This window comes from Saccopteryx bilineata, chromosome 1 (assembly GCF_036850765.1).
Source record: "Saccopteryx bilineata isolate mSacBil1 chromosome 1, mSacBil1_pri_phased_curated, whole genome shotgun sequence".
NCBI lineage: Eukaryota > Metazoa > Chordata > Mammalia > Chiroptera > Emballonuridae > Saccopteryx > Saccopteryx bilineata.
In genome coordinates, this window is record NC_089490.1 from 377,488,030 (window position 1) to 377,505,087 (window position 17,058).

A 17,058-nucleotide genomic window follows, 5' to 3' on the forward strand; every position below is an offset into this window, starting at 1 on the left:
TCTAATACGTAAGTTGTGTTCTGTAAGGAAGGGCTCTGAGGGTGCAACAAGAGCTTTGATGGAAGGATATGTGGAGAAAAAACAAATATAAGGGGAATTAGATGTTAACAGCAAACATTGCAATCTTAGCTATCTTAAATGAAACATTTACTGGACAAAAATAACAGTAATAGAACGTCATATCAGAAAAAGTTGGGAAACGTTGAGTAGTGCATCTGTAAAGCTTTAGATATAACGGTCATCTTGCTCCAGTCAGCAACCACATCAGTACTGGAGTTCAACGCTGAGAGCATTATTTTAGTCTGTTTTTTCCAGCATGTCTTCTGCTTTTCTTTTTTTAGATTGGTTGTCATTTTCTAAGGTTAGAAACTTTTCCATTTCATTTATTTGACTTGTTAGTAGGCTCTGCCAGTTGCCTTCACCAGTAGAAGACACAGTTAAATCAGTAGTATCTTGAATCTTGACAGCCTGAAAAGGGCTTTGTAGATCTGATTTCAGAGGCTTCGTTTGCACCTAGGAAACACCACCCATTTTACCACTGAAATTATTCATCTTTTAAACACTCAACAAAAGAGTTTAAAGAATATCTTTAAGCTTTTGCAATTATGAGTATATGATAAAATATCCATTTTCTAGGCTAATTTCCAAATACTACCTTAGTGATTTTCACACCAAAAAACTAAAACGTGGATTTGTAGGCATATAGTTAGTAGCTTTTCAAGATTTCTAATATAGTTCAGGAATACCACAAATGTTTTCTAAAAGGACTTGAGCTTACATTGAAAGAAAAAAATATTTAAAACAAGACAGATAAAAATCTGTTTTGTCTTCTACTCCCTTCCCTTCCCAAACATGTCTATGTTTTGTATCTTCTATCAAAACAAGGAGAAAATTAGAAATGGCAACAGAAGTAAACTACATGTAAACACTGCCTTTGACTGCACATGTCCCCCCGGCTTCAGCACCATTTTTGGAGAAACGGGAAAGGGCAGAGCAGTATTTGGAAGCTGGCATGTTTCCAGAGTACTACATCGTGTCTTATAATACTGTGCTGAGTGTTTTTCATTTTAACCTTAATATTGTGTTTAAGGTTTTTCCTGATAATAAACTATTAGAAATTTAGAAAATAGAGAAAAGTGTAAAGTAACTAAAACTCAGTAGTAACCCACTCTCCAGAGAGACCTGTCAGCACTTGGGTACTGTTTGCTGCTAGCTATTTTTCTATTTTTTAGAATAATTGATTGATCATTCTCTAGAATTGTGTATCTTGGTTTTTCCCTCTGAGCTGTTTCCTAGGTTATGAAAATTTTCTCATAAACTACTGTCCGTGGCTGCAGAATATTCCCTTTTATGGATGTGTGATAATTTAATTATCTCCTAATTGAATTATTTCAGTTTGTCCCTATCAAATTTGAGTTAATTTCTAGGAAAAAAATCTTTGACGGTCTTCTCAGATTACCAAATAAAACCTCCTCTTACAAGGTAATGTTGTATTTTAGAAACAGGGAAAAGGATAAGAATTACATTAAAATTACACAAGATTCCAACCACCATTAAACATTTTGATGTAAATATTCTGGTCTCTTCCATGTATATACACTTTTCAAAAATCTGAATTACATATATTTTCTGTTGTGTTAAGAACAATTTTAGCATTTCCTTGTATTAAAATGTTAAAAGCATAGCTCATTATATTCCATATTCCATAATTTATTATTGGATATTTAAGTTGTTGGAAGATCTTACAAATTGGGCTATGATGAATGTCATTTGTTACAAATCTTTGAAGATCTTTGAATATTGCCTTACATTAAAATCTTTTCCACTTGCACTGGTAAAAGTGGCATATCCATAACATTGTCATTTTCAAAGAGATTATATAGTAATAATTTATTATATGATCTTAAATGTTTACATTTAATCTCTGTTCCTTAAGGACTGCTCATTGGCTCCTGAGAATTTACAGTCTTGACCCCTCAAAGTCCTAGCTTCTGATCCTTAGGATGATGCTGTGTTCATATTAAGCTGATTGCCTCTGTTCAAATAAAATGGCAAGAGGACTGCCAAGAGACTAGGCAAGTCATTTAACTTTTGTGGGCCTCAGTTTTCTCATCAGCTCCTTTTAGTTACAAAGTGCTATTGTAAAGAGTAACATAATGAATAAAAATGTGCATAAATGTGTGTTTCTGATAATGTCTGGCAAATATAGTGTGTCCAGCGCACTTCATTTAGCTTACAGGCCGAAAATAAATGTACAAGTCACCCATGCAGTACTGATACGAAGAAATGTGTCAGATCTAAATCTAGGTTGTTGCTGATTTTGAATTTAAATGATTGATAACCTATGATTTAAGGGTCCTGTTTTGCCATCCAGTAAAAATTACCCCATTTTCCAAAATCCTGATTCTTTTAATTTATATCTTGATGATGGGAAGGAAGGAGACATTACATTTATCTGCTTTAGTTTCTTACCCTGAACTATCTACTTGGTGGGAGGGGCAGGAACAGGGACTGGCTGTAGAGAGCAACCAGATCTAAATTAAAGTTTTGTATTTAACAAAACTTGTCATTTAGCTTAACTGGGGTTTTGCAGCCTAAAGCAGTAATTCTGTCTCTAAATATGTTCTGATATATCTTTGCTCCTTTTAAAAATCACTTCCTAACCTTCTCCTACCGGACTCAAAGGGTCTGGTACTAGTCCTCGGGTTGCATTTTTTAATTTAACTTAAATGAGCCCAATTTGCTGGATGTATAAAATAGGTGGCTGTCTTGCTTACTCTGGCCCCTCTTTCCCGTCCTCAGTCCTAGGTGTGATCAAGACTAGCAGGCCACCGACCTAACCTCCAAGTACAAAAAAGGTGTATTAGCTCATATCTACCTAAAATTTAACAGGAGTGGTGTGGCGAGTGAGCATGAAAAGATATATGTTGAAAAATATAGAAAACTTTTATTTATTTTCTGCTGTACGTCTTCAGAAAATTCATTTTGTCTTCACTTGAACTAGGTTGGCAAACTTTCTGTCAAGAGCTTTTTGGCTTGGTGGGCCAAGTGGCCCCCCTCACGACTGTTTGCCACGGAGGCAGCACAGGAGCCTTAGACAACAGGTAAAGGAATGGGAGGGGCTGTTCTCTAATAAAACTACTTGCTAGCGTGAGGCAGCAGCTGCATTGGCCCACCTGTCTCTGGACAGTCCGTATTTTAGAAAAGTAAAATATTAAGAAGTAAAACAGGTTTAATGAGACTAGATTTATCTAGTTTAACAGTATTTTCAGTAGTCTAGGCAAAAGAGATCAGCTTTTAAATATGTCCTACATTAGATTCTGACTGGTGATTAAGCTTCAATGGGGCCACTGGTACTTAGCACCGTGCTTAACATAGTAAAACATCTAGAAAATGGCTAGCCATTGAACTGGGTTTATTTTCCATGCACTAGTATTTGGAGAGGAAACATTTTTTTCTATCATGAAAGTTGAGAAAGTAGATACCATTTGACTAAGAGCCAAGATACCCAATCTAAGTCCACAGATTGTTCTCAATGCAGAGAAAGTGACTTCACATTTGTGTCACTGATTCCTCATCTGTAAAACAGGTGTACCTTACAGGACTGTTGTGGGAATCTTTGAAAAGTTTTAATTCTATAAATGTAAATTCCTAGAAACAATATTAATTGCAGGAAAAGCAGTAAGAATTAGACGCAAAGACTTTCCCTCTTGGGTTAATTATAAAAATGGGCTTAGGCCCAGGCTGGTTAGCACAGTTGGTTAACAGCGTTGTCCTGAAACAAGGTTATAGGGTTTGCTTTCCCAGTCAGGAGACATACAGAAGCAGCTCAATGTACCTGTCTCTCCCTGCCCCTCAAAAAGGGGGGGGGGGGGGGGGTTGACAGGAAAATGTGAAATTTCCATCATACCCTTAACCTGTTTGAAAATAGGACAGTTATAACAAGTATTCAACCTAATTGGTATCTTGCATTTATATTCTCAAATTCCTTTTTGCTGTGATTGGCTTACCCAGTTAGCCAGGGATTTCCCAATGCCAGATTCAATGCACTGTAGCTGCCATATTTTAAAGATACATACTTGTACAAATCAAGCTGAGACTACCTCTGCAGAGCACAGAGATGGAAAAGTGGATCCTTATTTCAATTTCAACCCTCCCTGAAGGAGAGTTACACTATCTCAGTGGAACTCTCATATTTAAAAAGGAAAATTAAATTGTTAAAAGCTGTCATGTTAAGGCTTTGTTAATACTGGAATTTTCATCATCTATTTGCTAAAGAGCTGTTTAATGCTCATCTCTAAAACTTAATACAGTAACTTCAGAATCTCATGCAGTATTTTAAGTAACCTTTCTTAACCTTTTAGGTTATCTTTTAGCAGTTATATCTATAATTGTCTGGTTTTTAGACTGAAATCCTTCTTTTGCACTAAAGTTTTGCACACTAAGATAAAAACTTATAAATTTTACCAAAAGCCTGTCAGCTGTAGTTATTTTTCATATGACAAATAGACTTCTGGAGCTATATAATCTTTATAAATACTTTGCTTAATATTTACATCCATACTTGATATCATATATTTATGTATATATGATCTTTTCATATTCTGTGTTCTAACTGAAATAATTTAAAATTTCCTTTGCAAGAGTTTCCCAAAATGTAAATTATCTTAAGCACTATTAAAAACAGCTGGATTTACTATTGATTGATTTGATTATTTAAGGCATCTTTAACTTGAATAAAATTTTAAATGCTCAAACTGGTGAATTATTTTTAAGTTTAAATAAATCCACAAATGTCACTATTCCTAAATTTAGGTGACTGAAAAACAGAAATACATAATACACTACCTCACACTCTCCTTCCCAAAACAGGCTGGATTGTATCTATTTGATTTATACACTGTGACTTTTTCCTGCTGTTTTCCATCAACCTTAATTGTGAAAAATGGTGCCATGTTGCCCTCTTGATATTATTTTGGAGATCAGCTAGGTCTTAAAGCAACCAGATGCATACAGTTCTACACATATCTGTAGAATTAGCTCACTAAGGTCTGCTTGGCAATATTTTTAATTGACTTACATGTTCTGTGGGAAAAGAAGAATCAGAAAAAGTCTCTGTGGTTGCATTCCTCTCCTCGCTGGGCTCTCCCTTGGGATCTGGATGGACAGTGGAGTTATTCAGAGTGTCAGCAACTCTGCCAGTGCCGGTTGTATCTGCTCAACAAAGAGGAAAAGGCAACAACTGAATTTTATATTCCAGGCACTCATTTTAGTGTTTGAACTGGTTTTTCTCTGATTCTATGTTTTTGTATTTAAACGGTTACAATTCTATTTTCTTTTTACTTTGAAATTTCTAGTTTTCATGGACTTCACTCTTAAATTAGGCATTTCATTCCAGAAAAAGTTTACTGCTATTCTCTAAAACCTGATTTCACATTGAAATGAGTGAAACAGTGTAAATTCCTTAACAAACAAAATGTTATCCTTATTCCCCAAGTTAATACATTGCCTGTACATGTAAACATTTCATTGTGCAAATCTTACTAAATTCCCCATGGTAAGATGCCCAACAAAGGGCTCTCTAGTATTTAGTAAATAAATAGAATTTAGAGAAACAGGTCTACTTTGAAGGTTAAAAAATATTTATGAGAATCTTTTACAAGTTTGAGTACTTTACAAGCGGAATTTCTCTAGAATTTTAAGACATCTCCCATTCCACGATTACTGTCTGTATCATTGAGAATCAATTGAGAAGGACTTGTGAAAAAATGGTAAACATTAGACCAGCCCCTTGACTGATAGCACTTGATTAATCACAGCATTTGACAGACAAAATTATTGGAATCTTAATACATTTTATTAGGAAAATGAAAGCCTGAGAAATGAGGTTTTACAGTGTTTTGGTGTTTTCTATTTTTTCCTATATTCTCCATTCATGCTAGAAAATAAGTACTTATTTTGCTTTTATGTTCCCAGTTTTATAAAAAAAAATTTTCTCTTTTACTAGAAGAATGTTAAGTGTGAGGGCCATGCAAAGCTTTCCTTGTAATCTGCATTTCTTTTAATGGGTCTAAATGCATATTGTTAAACAGGAAAAGACCCCTTAAAACCTAAGACTGTCCTTAACAACCTAAACAACTGACTGAGACTGCTATGAGCAATGTAAACATTTTCCTCATCATACTTAAACTAATGCTCGTTGTTACCTCCAAGTTACATTTATACAGAACATGTAAATGATATGTGATCTATTTTTAATAGGAAAAAATTCAAGTACTGTATGCCAGTGTAGAGTATGAATCTCAGTGTACCCATTCATTACCAGCTTCAGTATCCATCCATGTGAAGTCATGTCTTTCACCCATTTACCTTTCCCACTTTTTTTTATCCTGGTATTTTTAAAGCAAAACTTGGACAATATGTTATTTCATGTGGTGGCTTTAAAAAATAGAACATTCTATTCTAATAGAACATGAAATAATTAGTACTTGAGTATTAATATATATATGTACATAATTAAAGGGGTTCAATTTAAAGTGTTTCAGTGACAAAAAACAGTGAGATGAAATGTCTTCATGTTATGCCTCAATATTGTAAACAGAAGAGCTGGTTTTGTGGTGCTGGCTCAGGGATAGATAAAATAGAAAAATGAAGGAAAGAGGGAGAACATGGGAAGAAAGTGACAAAATGTAGTTCTGAGGGAAGAAGTTTCTTTTGTGTTTTAACAGATAAACATGCACACTGGAGGAAGTCTTATCAACTTAACTGCATTTGCTCTAAAAAGGAAAGATCTCAGAGTAGGTAGCTGTTCCTAATTTTAAATTAGTCGTCTGGACTGTGGTAGATTTTTATATCTTCAGTTTCTTGATGAAATTTTTAAAAATTTCCAAAATGCAATTGTACCTCAGTACATGTTGATAATACTGGTTCAGAATTGGGTAAAAAGAAATCCACTTTCAGTTAAATAAAACCTTGACTATTTTTACATATATATGGAGTATTTTAGGTTTCAGCAATCTATAAATACTAATATATCAATATGTTTCCATTTTAAACACAATCTGGAGAATTTTTACCAAGAATACTACAGAGAAATATTTAAACATAAACCTTGTTTTCTTACCTGGCCCAGTTTCCTTCCTGACATCCTCCACACCCACATTTTTCCAGACTGCCACTGGTGTGCTTTCTGATGGACCTCGTCTCTCCTTCAGCAACAAAGGAATGCCAGAAGCTGAAGTGCTCACTGTTTGACTTTCAATTTGATTTACTTTTGACCAAGGACTGGGGTCTAAAAAATTCACATATACTGGAGTTTTCTCAGTTTTTTTATCTGAAGTTGAAAGATCAAAGGCTGACCTTCCACTTCTGTTTACTAAATCTCCAGATGGCTTTACGTGAAATGAACATGATTCTTCCAGCTGTCCTTCACTGTAAATTTTTCCTGAAATGTTGTCATTTGATGACTCTGTTTTCTCAGTATTATTTAACAGTGTATGCTGTCTTTCATTAACGTCCACAAACAGGAAAATGTCATTTTTTGTGGCTTCAATTATCTGATTCTCATCAACATGACTCTCTTTATTGGAAAACTGTATTTCTGGGGAAGTTTTCTTGTGAACGGTTTTCATATCTTCAGCTTGTGCGGCATGTATATTCCCATTATTAACCTGAAGCTGGGAAGTGTTCACATTGTTTTCTAAATATCCCAAACAGTTCTTAAATGGCCAGTTTTGTGTCTCATTCAGATTTTTACATACTGCTGTATTCCCAGGGCTTGAGCTGGGTTTCACCAGCATAGGCAAAGAATTAACATTTTTATCTGAATCTTTATGAAGTACTTTCAGATGATCACTGACATCAGCAGAGGAAATGGGGTGGCTGGTTGCAGTGTCACAGGGAATAGTTAGTTCAGGTTTCTCTGAAGTACTGTTACAGACTTGCTGAACATCTGAAGTTTGTTTAAATAGCAGAGTGCTGCACTCGCTTTTTTTATTTAACAATTGTATTTGTTCTATTTTACACTGTTTATCATCTAAGATAACATTACTTGAATCAAGTAAGCTGTATTTTTGACACTGAACAGAATTTTTTACATCCAGAGATGAATCCAAATCTGTTTTGGTTTTATCACTATTTGTAATTTCCTTTTCTGTGGTATTTTCTTGAGTCCCTGGAAGCAATCTAAACTGTTGTTCAAAAACATCTTTTTTATGATTTGTACCATGAGCCATCTTACTTAGGATACTGTCAAGGGGTCTGTGATTTTCAACCTCCAGATGTAAGTCTTCATGGTGAGCATCTAACCCTTCAGGTTTTTTTAGGTGTATGTTCTCTGTTTCTATTGATCTGTCTGTCACTAAAAAAGAATTATTTGGTAATTTCAATTCTCTACATCCATTGTCTTTTTCCAAGCTCCCCTTGTCTTTTATTTCTGTAGTAACTGCTCTTCTAAAGTCAGGAACATTCAAGGTTTGTCCTTGACTAGTTAATTCTTTTTCTATGCCGAGAGTTTTGTTTAGGGAGATTTCACTTTGGCTTTTGTCTTGAGGATTAACTTCATTCTTGGAGATCTTTTCATTATATTGTAAATCTGTCATGATGAGAACACAGTAAATTTTAATATTCTACACTAAAAAAGCAAAAGTATTTTTGGTTTAAAACCGGAGAAGTGGAAGGTATTACAAAGTGCTTTTTATTTCCCTAGTCTGTTATTTCCCTTTGGGCATATAGTACAGGTCCATATAAACACAGCTGATTAGGTGAAAATCAATTTATCCTAATAGGTTACACTCTAATTTCTATTACTACTGACATCCAGAAATTGCTAATGGGTGTCTTCAACACTGTCACCACTTTTTTCATTCACTACCTTGTAAGTATTTTTAAATTTTGGAATACTTTTGGCCAAGGTTATAGAGTATCTACTTATACTAATTTTATTCATCTGGGTTCTAACCATAGATTCCAAAATGTCAGTATAGTTACAATTAACTGGAATACAAAGCTCAGATGTAGCGCTTTTTTAGTCCAATCATTCTCTCTACAACATCTCCACCAAGTGGTTGTTCAGCCTAGTTCTGAACACCTTCAGACAATCAGTACTGTCTTTAAACAACTCTTGTTCAAGATGGATGAATTAGTAAATTATTTTAGTGGTTATAGAAAGGTCATGAATGAAGAATATGCTCTAGGTCTGGTCATCAGAAGGTGACTGGTAGCCCATAGGACATTCTCAGCAAAACACTGAAGGCAGAAACCAGAATGCAAAAAAGCAAAGGGTAAGTGATAAAATGGAAGACAAATGTATTTTTTCCCAAAAAATACTGACTAAAAAATAGCTCAAAGGAAGCCTGCTTTGTTAAGACCTACATGAACTATTTCTCCAACTATGCTGCAGGGTCCTCAAAGCAAAGACTGTCTCTGATATTCCTCTACAAAACTCAATACACAAATTAGAAAATGTCAATATAATCTTGTTACCTTCTACAATGATTTCTTCTGTAAGTGAGCTTTCTTTCTTTTCCTCCTGTTCTCTATATTCAGCATCTAAACAGAAACTCATAGTATTTTCTTCCCTTATTTCTTGCCCATAATTATATTTCTGTGTGGTGGTGTTTTGTGGTTTTCCCGTTGACATTTCACTGTTTTCTGTATTTACTTCAGGAAGATTCTAGTATAAAATGGAAAAGACTCCTTTAATGTAAAAACATTATTAAAAATTATAAAACATTTAAACTATGCTGATAAAAGTGGAATCTGTTTCAATTCAACCATCCAGCAATTTCTAGTTGAAAGCCAAATGACTTAATTTAACATACTATTTGTAATATCACTTTAGGTTCATTTGATATAATCTAAACAAAATAGAGACCTTTAGATATTTTTAGATATGCATTCCACATTATTATATAATACCATATATTATACATAATAAAAGAACTACACCTTTAGTAAAAGAAAGGTGGTACTTTTATGTATTTTTAAAATAGCGAATTTTGCCTGACCAGGCAGTGGTGCAGTGGATAGAGCATCAGACTGGGATGCAGAGGACCCAGGTTCAAGACCCCAAGGTCGCCAGCTTGAGCGTGGGCTCATCTGGTTTGAGCAAAGCTCACCAGCTTGAACCCAAGGTCGCTGGCTCGAGCAAGGGGTTACTCGGTCTGCTGAAAGCCTGCAGTCAAGGCACATATGAGAAAGCAATCAAAGAACAACTAAGGTCTCACAACGAAAAACTGATAATTGATGCTTCTCATCTCTCTCCGTTCCTGTCTGTCCCTGTCTATCCCTCTCTCCGACTCTCTCTCTGTCCCTGTAAAAAGAAAAAAGAAAATAAAATAGCGAATCTTTCAATGGAGCATGCGAGCGCTTTCCCGCCCCCTCCCTCCAGGCGTGTTTTCCCTGCCACTCTTTTCCCTAAGCTCCAAGGACCCTTCTTTTGCCTCTAACTTGTTTCTTGAGCCCATTTCTTCTATGGCTCACTTCTATCTCTGTGACTTTGTGTGTGTGTGTGTGTGTGTGTGACACAGAGAGAGAGGGACAGACAGGAAGGGAAGAGATAAGCATCAATTCTTCACTGTGGCTCCTTAGTTGTTCATTGATTGCTTTCTCATATGTGCCTTGACTGGGGAGGGGGGGCTACAGCAGACTGAGTGACCCCTTACTCAAACCAGCGACCTTGGGCTCAAGCTGGTGAACTGTGCTCAAACCAGGTGAACCTGCGCTCAAGCTGGCGACCTCGAGGTCTTGAACCTTGGTCCTTTGAGTCTCAGTCCTACGCTCTATCCACTGTGCCACCGCGTGGTCAGGCTCTGTGACTTTCTAAATAAACTTTAATTACAGTTTGAATCCTGACTCAAAAAAAAAAAAAAAGATAAGTCAGTTCAACATTCTTTTATTCCCCCTGTATACTGAGCACATAATCCATGGAAGCACTGCGCTAACCTTTGAGATACAATGACCAAATAAAACAGTCCCTATCTTCAAATACTTAACAGTCTAGTGGGAAGACAGAATAAGGAACAGGCAAGTCTAATATAAACAGGTATAAGGAGATGCTCCAGGGAGAACAAATGGCATATATAGGTGATTAAAAGCAAGCAAAATTGTAGTCTTTGTAGAACTACTTGTGGTTTACTTTAGCTAGAGCTTAGGTGCTAGGAGAGGGATGGAGAGAGATAAGGCTTGACGTAAGCTAGGCCTAGGAGGTCAAGAAGGCCTACTGTAGCTTGCTAAGGACTTCCAACTACCAGGTAGATAATGAGAAGTCACTGAAGGATTTTAGACAAGTTAGACATTAGACAATTAGCTCATGTTAATGAGCTAATTGAAGACTTAAATGTAAGACCCGAAACCATAAAACTCCTAAAAGAAAGGTGGTAAACTATCCAATATCAGTCTGTGTACAATCTTTTTGGATATATTCCCTGGAGCAAGGGAAACAACAGCAAAAATAAATGGGACTCCAAACTAAAAAAAATGTACAGCAAAGCAAAACAAACACCTACTGGATAGAGAATATGTTTGTAAATGATGTAGCTAATAAAGGGTTGATATGCCAAATGAACTCATGTAACTCGGTAAAAACAAAAATATACTGGATCAAAAAATGGGCAGAGGACATGAAGAGATATTTCTTCAGAGAAGACAGGTGGCCAACAGACATGAAAAGATTCTCAACATCACTAATCAGAATGAAAATGCAAATCAAATACCAACTCACATTAGTCAGAATGGTTATCAAAAAGTCAACAAGGCCCTGGCTGGTTGGCTCACTGGTAGAGCATCAGTCCAGTGTGTGGATGTCCCAGGTTCGATTCCTGGTCAGGGCACACAGCAGAAGCAACCGCCTGCTTCTCCACCCTTCCCTCTCCCTTTCTCTCTCTCTTTTCTCCTCCCGCAATCATGGCTTGATTGGTTTGAGCACATCGGCTCCAGGCGCTGAGGATGACTCTATGGAGCCTCTGCCTCAGGTGCTAAAAATAGCTCGGTTGCAAGCATGGCCCCAGAGGGGCAGAACATTGGCCCCAGACAGCAGTTGCTGGGCAGATCCCGTTCAGGGCCCATGAGGGAGTCTGTCTCTATCTCCCCTCCTATGAAGAAAAAAAAAATTTTTTTTAAGTCAACAAATAATACTTCTGCAGGATGTAGAGAAAAGGAACCTGCTCCTAATTTAAGTCTATAAACCAACCATACTTGAAGTTTACCTGAAACTTCCTGTTTATCTGAAACTTCTTATCTTCCTCAAACTTCTTCTGATCATGTAATTCATTGTAATGTTCTTGTAACTTAATATGAGTTTCTTTAAGTGATAACTCATTTTTAATCTCATTAATTTCTCCATTAAGTTCTTCAACCTAATACAAAATATAATCAAGATGAACATATATATGTTTTGTATGAAAATACTTTATTTCAAGTTTTGGGAAATAGTAAAAAATGAAAACAATCCCAAAGTATTTATCAATACTAATGTTAAGAGCTACCATTTATTGAACTGTGCTGGTACTTAATGTTAACAATTTCATACTTATAAAAATCCTCTGAGGTATTTTCAATCCCCAGTTTACAGGTGAGAACTGTGGGGCTCGCAGACATTAAGGAACTTGCCCAAGATCGGGTAGAGTGGTAGTCAGGATTCAAACCCTAAGCTAAATCTTAGGGTTGTGTTTTTAACTACTACATTGAGCCACCTCTTCTTACAAATAAAAAAATTATTTTTTAATCATAAAACCCTACAAATGTTATAACTTCACTGCTGTTTAGTACTAGGCCCTGGCCAGGTGGCTCTGTTGACAGAGTGTCATCCTGGTAAACCAAGGCCACAAGTTCAATCCCCAGTCCGCATACACCTACAAGAAGCAACCAATGAGTGCACAACTAAATGGAACTAAGTGGAACGAGTTGATGCCTCTCTCTCTCTTTCCCTCCCCCCCTCCCTGTCAAATCAATGGAAAAATTAAAAATAATAAAAAAATTAAAATTTATTTGCTATTTAGTTCTAAAGCACATGGAAGTAAAGTGATTATAGAAGCTAAAAATCCTAGACAAAACCAATTTTATCCAGATTTATAAATTGAGGCCTTACCCATGAATCTGAATATTTTTCTTTCAACTGACTTTTTCTTGAGGAAGGAGCATGGTTGTGGTCTCATCAGAGAAAAATAAATGTTTAATTTTCCTAGCTCAATTAATTTTTTTGACATGCGGGGTCAGCATATTTAAGTATATATTCTCCTTTCACTTTATAGTTTTTCCTTACCCTGATGGCACATTTCCATGGTCTTATAAGCATTAGGAATGTGAAGCAAGTGTTGGAATGCAATGTGGATTAGCAGAAGCCAAAATGAGTATTACTATGCTTGGTGCCTAATGATAAACTTTACTACTATAGAAATTATTATGGAGTTTTTAGTAATCTCAAAGAGTTAATTATAAAATGTTTTTTTGAGATTTAGGGAAAGCTTATCAAATTAATCAGCAAAGACTTGATCTCTCATATAAATTAAGAGAACATGTTAGCTGCAAGTAATTGAAAAATCAACAGTTACCTATATAACAATTTATATTAAAAACATCTACAGAAAATGTTACCGTTAGTATTTATTTTTAATTTTTAAAATATTTATTCATTTTAGAGAAGAGTGAGAGAGAGAGAAAGTGTGGAGGGAGTAGGAAGAATCAACTCTTAGTTGCTTCCTATATGTGCCTTGACCAGACAAGCTCAAGATTTCAAACCATGACCCCAGCATTCCAAGTCGACGTTTCAGCCACTGTGCTACCACAGGCCAGGCTCAAGTTAGTATTTAGATGTATAGTATGTTAATACAAAACATATTAGTATAGTATTAGAATTATACAGGCCTGACCAGGTGGTGGCGCAGTGGATAGAGCGTCGGACTGGGCCACAGAGAACCCAGGTTCAAAACCCTGAGGTCGCTGGCTTGAGCACAGGCTCACCAGATTGAACAAGGGGTTGCTGACTTGAACAAGCAGTCACTCACTGTGCTGTAGCCCTCCAGTCAATGCACATATGAGAAAGCAATCACTGAACAACTAAGGAGCTGCAATGAAGAACTGATGCTTCTCATCTCTCTCCCTTCCTGTCTGTCTGTCTCTATCTGTCCCTCTGACTCTCTGTCAAAAAAATAAGAATTATATAGTATAATTAGTATAGTAGTCTAAGATATAATCTTACTCTCCCAAAATACAGATTTCATAAACTCATATATAATGACTTTCTATTGTGGTAATTCTTGTAAAATAATTGAAAGGCAATGAAAATAGATATTAAAATAGAATAATCAATTTTGGGGCTCACCAACTATTTTTTAAATTATTTGAGAAAGGCGGGGAGAGAGAAAGACAGGAACACTGAGCTGCTCCTCTATGTGCCCTGACCAGGGAATCGAACTGGCAACTTCCATGTTCTGGGAGGACACTCCAACCAACTGAGCTATCTGGCCAGGGCTTAATTTTTACTGATTCTTAAACATACAGACAGAGGAAGGGGAGGGGCTAGGGAAGCATTTGTTGTTCCACTCAGTCGTGCATTTTCTGGTTGTTTTGTGGTTGCTTACTGTGTGTGCCCTGAGTGGGGATCAAACCCAAAACCTGTTGTTTCGGGACAACACTCTTAACCAACTGAGCTAACTGGCTAGGGCCCAGGCTAATTTTTAAAGTGAACCTTTATATTTCACTTTAGTTCATAGCATTTTACATATATTATCTACTTTACAAAAATTAAAATTTAGTATCAAACAGATGCGGTTTAAGATAATAGCCATGTTTATAACATCAATTCTTATGATAAAATTTAACACTACAGAACTTAACTACTGTACACATGTTCTAAACATGGCTTTAATACATCTCAACAAAACTGCTGAGGAAAGCTAAATAGATCAGCTAACAATAATACCTATATAAGTCTTTATTTTAATCATTTACTACAATGCTATCAATGGTTTTATAAAAAGATAATTTTTGTCACATATAGGACATCATTCAAATTAAACACACACACGGTTTTTCATGCATAAAAGTATTATGGGGAATTTTATTAAATATAGCTTTTAAAAAACATTTATTTCTTGGAAATAAAAGTGCAAGAATAAAGTGTATCTGACTTTGCTCCTATACTATTTTTGTAATATTTCCTTAGCATTTAATAGTTATTTTAAATGTCTACAACCATTCCAAATATTTCAATATTTAATAAACCTACTTGCTTCTTCCAAGTTCCTAGTGCTTTCTCATGCTCATTTTGAAGATTAAGGAACTTTTCTTCATTTTCTTTTACCTTCTCCCTCTGCAGCTCATTATCTCTTTCAAGGGCCTGCAATAAAATTAATTATCCAAAAAATAATCAATACCACATAAATGAATTTTGATGTGGTTTATGTTGCTTGGACCTTTGCTTCTAACATGCTGAAAGTGCCATCCAGATCAGTGATAATGTGCTATCTCAACAATAATTTTCATAAATTAACAGAAAGGTGCTTATAGTTTAGTTAACAGGAAATAGGGGGAGGTTATGAAAAAGAAATAGCTATAAAAGGGCATAAAAACATTGCCATTATTCAGTTTCACTGCATAAGTTTTAATGTACTGAAAAAGTAATATAAAATAGAGCACTGAAAAAATATGAAATGTAGCATAATCCAGCATAACCCTACTAAAATTTTTTAACTACCACAGAACATATTTTCTATATGTTTATTTTAGAAATTAACTAGCTAGAAAACCCTTAAATACAATTTTACTTTCAAATTCACACTTTTTTAGTACAGCTTCAATTTTTACTATATATTAACTTATTACTTCATAAATTAACATAAACACCACACCACCCTCTTTCCCCCCAAAAGACCTTTACTAAATATGCAGGTTTTAAAGCTATTAACATCAGTGTCACCAATATTATGATGTTTCTCTAATGTCTGCTGATAATTCAAGTGAACTTCTGTAAGAAAACAAACAGTAAAAACTCTACCTACATGTCTAATATACCTGGACTTTTTAAGTGCATTTGCTCATCAATATTAAAGCTATCTACATTCAAGAAAAGAAAAGGTAAAGTTTTCCTCTATCAGTTTTCCAGTTTTCCTCCACAGAGGTAACCACTCTAGCAGTTTTTTATGTATCCTCCTGGGAACTGTCTATAAGCATACAAGAATATAGAAGGTATATATTTTAAATACAGAAGAGACAATACCACACATACCATGTTGTTCTGCCATCTGGTTTTTAAAAAGGAATAACATGTCTTGCTTACTTTCAATACCATTAAATATAGATCTATCTAATTTTAAAGGGTTCATAGTGTTCCATCTATGTAGAGTTCTCAATTATATTTAATGTGTCAGTCTGCAGTTTCAGAAATAGAAGTGAATGTGTGGGTTCAATTCAATATGTTTAACTAGAAGCCCTAACCTGGCAAAATCTGAACTTGCAAAGAGTGTACATTTGTTTATTGTTAATCATTCATTAACTTAATAAAAGTTAATAAGCTCCTACAATGTGCCAGATACTCTTTTAGGTTCTTATGCTATGTTAGTGAAAATTTACTTTCTTATGGAATTTATACTCCATCAGGAAATTATTTGGTATTATTTGCATCTGGATTAACAATCTAAAAGACCCTAGGCTGAAGAAAATGGATATTGTGAAAAGTCAAAATAAAGCCATCTGTTAATACTTTAATATACCAAAAATTGAATAAATTATCCTGGTTAATACTATGACCAGAAGAGTGAACTAAGTAATTCTTTTTTTTTTTTTTAATTTTTATTTATTCATTTTAGAGAGGAGAGGGAGAGACAGAGAGAGACAGAGAGAGAGAGAGAGGAGCTGGAAGCATCAACTCCCATATGTGCCTTGACCAGGCAAGCCCAGGGTTTCGAACCGGTGACCTCAGCATTTCCACTGCGCCACCAGAGGTCAGGCAGTAATTCTTATTAACATTATAACACTATAACTATACTTACATCTGGACTAAACTATAATTAAATCATAGTAGAAAATGTTCTCCATCATAAGAATTTGTCCTCTATTCTC

At 35.4% G+C, this 17,058-nt stretch overlaps 1 protein-coding gene across 1 annotated transcript in view; it reads right to left on the reverse strand.

Annotated features, from left to right (window-relative positions):
* Positions 1–35: 35 nt before the first annotated feature.
* CCDC73 (coiled-coil domain containing 73) overlaps positions 36–17,058 on the reverse strand; it is a 77,391-nt gene continuing 60,368 nt past the window's right edge. Inside the window, exons 12-17 of the mRNA XM_066251215.1 lie at positions 15,227–15,337; positions 12,207–12,356; positions 9,484–9,673; positions 7,124–8,593; positions 5,081–5,214; positions 36–513 (exon numbers count right to left, since the gene is read on the reverse strand). Coding sequence (XP_066107312.1) covers positions 298–513; positions 5,081–5,214; positions 7,124–8,593; positions 9,484–9,673; positions 12,207–12,356; positions 15,227–15,337 — 2,271 coding nt within the window. The 3' untranslated portion in view covers positions 36–297. The remainder of the gene's footprint in view (positions 514–5,080; positions 5,215–7,123; positions 8,594–9,483; positions 9,674–12,206; positions 12,357–15,226; positions 15,338–17,058) is intronic.